The sequence below is a fragment of the Quercus lobata genome, chromosome 6 (assembly GCF_001633185.2).
Source record: "Quercus lobata isolate SW786 chromosome 6, ValleyOak3.0 Primary Assembly, whole genome shotgun sequence".
Lineage (NCBI taxonomy): Eukaryota > Viridiplantae > Streptophyta > Magnoliopsida > Fagales > Fagaceae > Quercus > Quercus lobata.
Window position 1 is genome coordinate 18,549,667 of NC_044909.1, and position 5,972 is coordinate 18,555,638.

The 5,972-nt window shown below is 35.4% G+C and overlaps 1 protein-coding gene across 1 annotated transcript; it reads right to left on the reverse strand.

Moving 5' to 3' along the window:
- Window positions 1-3,376: 3,376 nt before the first annotated feature.
- On the reverse strand, window positions 3,377-5,321 carry LOC115993552 (60S ribosomal protein L14-2). The gene is made up of 5 exons (XM_031117493.1): window positions 5,210-5,321; window positions 5,029-5,130; window positions 4,104-4,233; window positions 3,891-4,003; window positions 3,377-3,755 (listed from the first exon to the last, which is right to left on the reverse strand). Exons 1-5 carry the CDS (start codon window positions 5,210-5,212, stop codon window positions 3,699-3,701), a joined length of 405 nt encoding a protein of 134 aa, XP_030973353.1. The 5' UTR covers window positions 5,213-5,321; the 3' UTR covers window positions 3,377-3,698.
- Between the last annotated feature and the right edge of the window lie 651 nt (window positions 5,322-5,972).

The following is a 5,972-nucleotide window of genomic DNA, read 5'->3' on the forward strand; positions in this document are numbered from 1 at the left end:
AACCCCTACTTGAGCACCTGTCCCATCAGACACCCCTATCAACTCTTTGTGAGTTGCAGTGGCCAAGGTAGCACTGTTCAGGGGTCTTCTCCTCATTAATGCGGTCAGGAGAGTAGTTGTGATGCATTTAATGTGGTGGTGGCAGCCTTTGATGAGATATTTCAGGTTCCCTTCTTTTTCACGTGTTTAGAGGATGGACTGCAGTGGCTGGGGTGCACCGTTGATCCGGATTTTGCAATGTCCGAGGAGGATTTACTCCTCGGACTCGTTTTCTTTGTCCCTTGGCCTAAATAAAGAATGCCCGGGCCATGACGTCTCCTCGGACGGGCCCAGGCCCAGTCAGCTTTATTATTCTAGACCGGTCCCCACAATAATAATTCCTTTTCTTTCTCTTTTCTCTTTTTAATGAGGTATAATATAATTATTCTCAAATATATTAATACTTAATGAGTATTATACATAAGTTACAAAGATAATCTTTTACAAAATATTTTTATACATGAATTACAAAGATAATCTTTTACAAAATATTTCCGTATGAAATCGCTCGTAACACATGCAAGTAGGGTCTAAGCACCAAGTCCTTTGTAATAACCTAAAATTTACCGGATAGCAAATTGGGATGCCAATAAATCATCTAGACGTTTTCCTATAGTATCAGAGAACTTATGTACAAAGACTTAGGGCTGTTTGGATTTCATGTTTTCTATCACCCATCACTTTGTTTTCATCACCCATAATTCAAAACTGGTGGGTCCCACAACAGAAGGGTTTGTTTGGATTTGTTTTCAGTTTTTGTTTCCATCATTCAATTATCTGAGTTTTGAGTGATGAGTTAGCAAAACTGAAAACATATTTTGAGTGTTTTCAAGTTATGGAAACTAAGTTTCCATGGCATTTTGGGTAAATAAATAGACATTACTGGGACCCACGGTCAAAGAGAAGTCACACCAGGCTCAACTTTTGATGGCAAAAGCAACGACTCTCTTCATCAAGTCATCAAGCTCAAAACAAGAACAATCACTCCAACTTCATACCACCACAACTCCAAACACAAAAGATTCTGCCCTGCCCTCACCTTCTCACGCACGCACTCACCAAGCCCACCTCAGCCAACCGCGCCGCCCTGACCTTAGAAACCCAGTTCTTCATGCGCCGTTGCACCGATCTTCCCCATTGACCTCTTTCTCAATTTTTTCTCCAATCCAAAGGTATTTTACACATTTGAGCTGTTTTATAAATTTAATTTGCTCAAACAGGATTGACCTATTTTCTTTTAATATTACTTCAGCAATTAAAAATTCCAACAAAATATAAACAACCTAGAAAATCTTTAATAGATTCAAAGCCTCTAAGCTACTTAAACCATCTATTTGAATTGGTTTACTTAAGCTAATGAGAAATCAAATATTTTCAAAAAACGATATAATATTATCCAAACAGGAAAAAATAATCAGATTGAATCTAAACCAGCATATGGGTAAGCATAATAATATCATATAAACAAAAATCAAACCAAAAAAACTTCTCCTTTATTATTTTCCCAGCAACCAAACAATAGGGAAAAATGAAGGCAAACACAATTTCAAGCTAAAAGCTAACAGTTTTCTCAAAATCCAAATGCCAAAAACATAAATCAGATCCATTCACAAGCCAAGAGAGTACAAAAAGGGATGAAGTAGCATCGTTACATGTCAGAGGAGATCGTCCGTGACAAATTAAGGAAATGGGTCACGTTTCTTCATACTTCGTCAATGCTACTAGGTCACAATGGAGGAGATCGCGTTGCCGCTAAATGTTGGTGGAGATCAAGCGACCCTGGTGACGGTGGAGATCAACGCCAGAAGTCTGAGCTTCTTCTATTTTAGCTGGGTTCGTCTCTAGTTTTAGGAGAGTAACAGGGCTGAAAGGGAAATGAGCGGTGATGAAAATGAAATAAAATGAGGGTGAGACGGGTAGGCTAACAGAACTCATTGACATGGTACTCAAGTATGGGTCTCACAACAAGTACAAATTTTTGAGTTATAAGAAGTTGGAAACAAAGTACCAAACGTGCCACCATTAAGAAGTTTGGGTATTTTAAGTGATAAGTTATGAGAATTGAATGATGAGTGAGGATTCTTTAAAAACCAAACAGCCCTTAACTTTCGTTGTGCACAATCCTGAAGATGGGGCAAAACCTTTCATTGTGCACAATCCAGAAAATTGGGGTTGTGTAAAAGATCAAGTGCAAGAATGAACGTATAACAAAAAAGGAACTTCAAAAGGTGACATCTATATGGCTTTTAAGATCTCATCTTATCCATCTCTCCTCAAGAAAAACAATGAATCTCTCATTCAACAACATTCTTGTATTCAAATATCTTGTGTATCTGGCTTCTTATACAGGCGATTTGTGTATCTAATCCAACTCACTATTCAGGAAAAATAAAGTACCGGGATTTACTTTATCTGGAATTAAATGAATGCTAGACGCAAATAGATTACCATTCAATAATATCAATACCATCACATTCATATGCATTGTACAACAACACGAAGATGGAGCAGTTCCTAACAGAATAGTTAACCGGGTAGTCCTAACAGAATAAGTAACCAAGCAAATCAACATTTATGCTACTAGTGGCTCCATAATCAAGAGGCCGAATTCATTGCACTGGATGTAAAAGCATTTTAAAGACAGATTGTAATTATGTAGAGAAAATTTATACATATCTTTCAGGTATCTTCGCAGCATGACCTACGAATCATTCCAGACACACAAACCAAAAACTTGTAAGGCTAACAAATATATTATGGTGTGATTTTTTTTTTTTTTTTTGAGAAGATATTATGGTGTGATATGATTCCATTACGATGCATAAATATAGGATGTAACAGGTCTAACCTAAAAATATCAACACCAAACTAGAGTTTGATATGATAACATCACAACGAATAAACATATGATGTAATAGGTCTTTGTAATGAGTTGCTGGATAAGTCTCCTGGCATAAAAATAAAAATGACTACACAGACATCACTCATGAGAAATTCATTAAATCCACACGTGAAAAATGAAAGTTCACTTCAACGCTAAGAATGCAAATCTCATGAAAATTCAAACAAGATTGGAATCCTATACATGAAAGAGAAATAATTATCCAAAATTGAAGGAGCAATACTCCCTCCAACATAATATGTCCTAATTATATTCATCAGGAACTTCGGGATTCATGCCGGAATATTGAATACTTATCCTTGAAAGGAACAAGTGAGATCCAAAAATAAAGATCTCTATGGGCTTTAAATCTCTAGACTAGTAGCACTTAACATGCAGAAGTCCCATCCACCTAGAATTGGTTTCATTCAAACATATCATATGACAAAGGGCAACTGAACAAAGCCACAAATTCAGATCACAGTATTAAAACAAATCATGGGCCTCATAAATGACCCTACAAAAGCATACCCCCACCTTGAAGAAGAGCAGAAAACCCAAAGAGTCACAAATTAAGATTAAATGACAAAACTACATAAGCATCTTGATAAAAAAAGAAACGTCTAGCAATAAAGATGACTATCATTAAAGTTTGTGAGAAATATATAAAAACTCAAGCTGCTGTGAAACTCTGAATTGATTGAAAACAGGCTAGTAATCCAAAAGTACAACTGCAGAAAGTTCAAAACAAAATTGGGAAATCCAGATAAAACTACGCTTATGCGGCATTCTCCTTTTTCAGTTTTGCTAGCTCCTGCTTGACCAGTCCAGCCCTCTGCAAAACATATATAAGTGATTTATGAGCATTGATTATTTTAAAAAGAAAATATTTTCAAAGCTAAAATGAAATAGCAAGGCAAATAACCAACCAAATGATATCTATCATGACCAATTGAGAGAGATGACCAACCTTAATTTTTGCCAACATAAGCTTGAACCTATCAAAGTCGGTCAGATTTTGCCTTCTCTTCTGGACAATGAGTTTTCTGCCCCAGGAACTACTCTCCCACTTCTTCTTGACATCTGCCAGAACAAACTCACAATTATTATTTAAAAAAAAAAAAAAAAACACAACATTGACTGCAAAAATGATTCATGTTCATTCACAATTAACTGTCCTTACCAGCTTTCTCCATAGCATCCAGCAATTCCTTCTTCTTGGGAACCCTCTTAATGTCAATTTTAATGTCAGTCAGAGAAAGCCTCTTGAAATTCATTTGGGACCTTTCCATATCAGGAGCGTCAACAAGAGCCTATACCAATTAATGAAGCAAATTTAATTATAAGATGGATAATAATTATATATTAAAAAAAAAAAACAAAAAAAACACTATTTGTGTGTGAGGTAAGATGTGAAACAATGCATTAGAATCTATTCACAAATTATGAATAGATTGTGTTGCAACACGCACCGCTCACAATTTTTAAGGAAAATCTATTGCACCATAGAGTTAATTTTTGCATAATCAAACATTTCCCATCACAATCATCACTAGAATTATAAAAAATAGATAATATATCACATCCCCTGATAAATAACGAATTTGGCACCCAAAAGAAAATGAATACGAATACAAAAACTTAAACCCAATTCAAAAGGAGAAATTAAAAATAATCCTACATCTTTATACGTTGTTAATAATTCTAACCTCTATTTAACATATTTAACCAAATACCCAAAAGACAAGATTAAAAACAAAAACAAAAAGCCCAAGTTGTTAATAATTCTAACTTCACAATATTATTTGTACGGAAACTAGGCCACTATACACAAATCATGATATTCATAAACGGCACTATAAGTATCATATCCCATATAGCAGCAAATCAACAAAACAGTTTTAATATACCTTAAAACAAAACTAGAGAACCTTAAGGCCCTATTCTAGCAAGCTACTTTCTTTTCTATAAATCTAAGCATCTAATAAATGCGATGCCGTTTTGCTTTTTAAGAAAAAACACGAAAATCTGATAAGAGGAAAACAAAAACAGATCAAACATTAACCAAAAAAAAAAAAAAAAATCGATATAAGGATGAGAAGGTTTACTCTGTTCTGGTCGATGACATCGACGATGACGACGAGCTTTCCATAGTCTTCGCCGTAGTTGACGAGGGCAACCCGCCCGATCTCTACGTATCTCTTGAAAGGCTGCCAATTCACAATTCACAAACAAATGTTAGAGAGACATCGAAGATGAGAAGAGAGAGAGAGAGAGAGAGAGAGTCACCATTTTGGGTTCGTGAGGTGTGTGAGAGTGAGAGAGGCGGCAGCGAAGCAGAGGAAATGAAAAGAGGGTAAGGAATTAGGGTTTTGTGTTTAAGCTGGTTTTTATAGGTATTTTTGACCCTCAGATTTAGGGTTCTTTATTTCTTTTCGGGTTTTTTTTTAGTTTTTATTTTGGGCCGGATCTGAGAGAGCGACCCAGCCAGTGGGAGTGCTAATTTTACCTTAGCTGGGCTTTATTTATTTATTTATTTTGTCTTTCCCTTATGTACGGGCTTCATCTCAATTTTACCCCAAAAAAAAAAAAAAAAAAAAAAAAAAAACACTAGTTCCAAAAACACTGAATTTTTTTTCTAAATAACAATAAATATTAAAAAATTTAGTTAGTTGTCACGTTTCAAAACAATATTGAAAACTAGCATCTCGAATGTCTAAAACTCGAGTTCTAAGATAAAACTCGAGTTTTTAAGTCTCGATTTGTAAGAGGATGGGTTTAAAGTGAGAAAAAATCGACGTGAAAATCGAGTTTTAAAGACTCGATATCCATAAAAACGGCGCTATAGGGCTTTAAAACGTCACTATAGGGCGTTGAAAACGCCACTATAAGGCTTCCTAAACCTGGTACTTATAAAAAAAAAAATTTGCAGGAAAACGCCGCTATAGGGCTTTAAAAGGTCATTGTAAGGCTTAAAAACGCCACTATAGGTGAAATTTTTTTTGCATAAAACTTGAGTCTTAAAGACTTGAGATCTATCTGGCATTCTCGC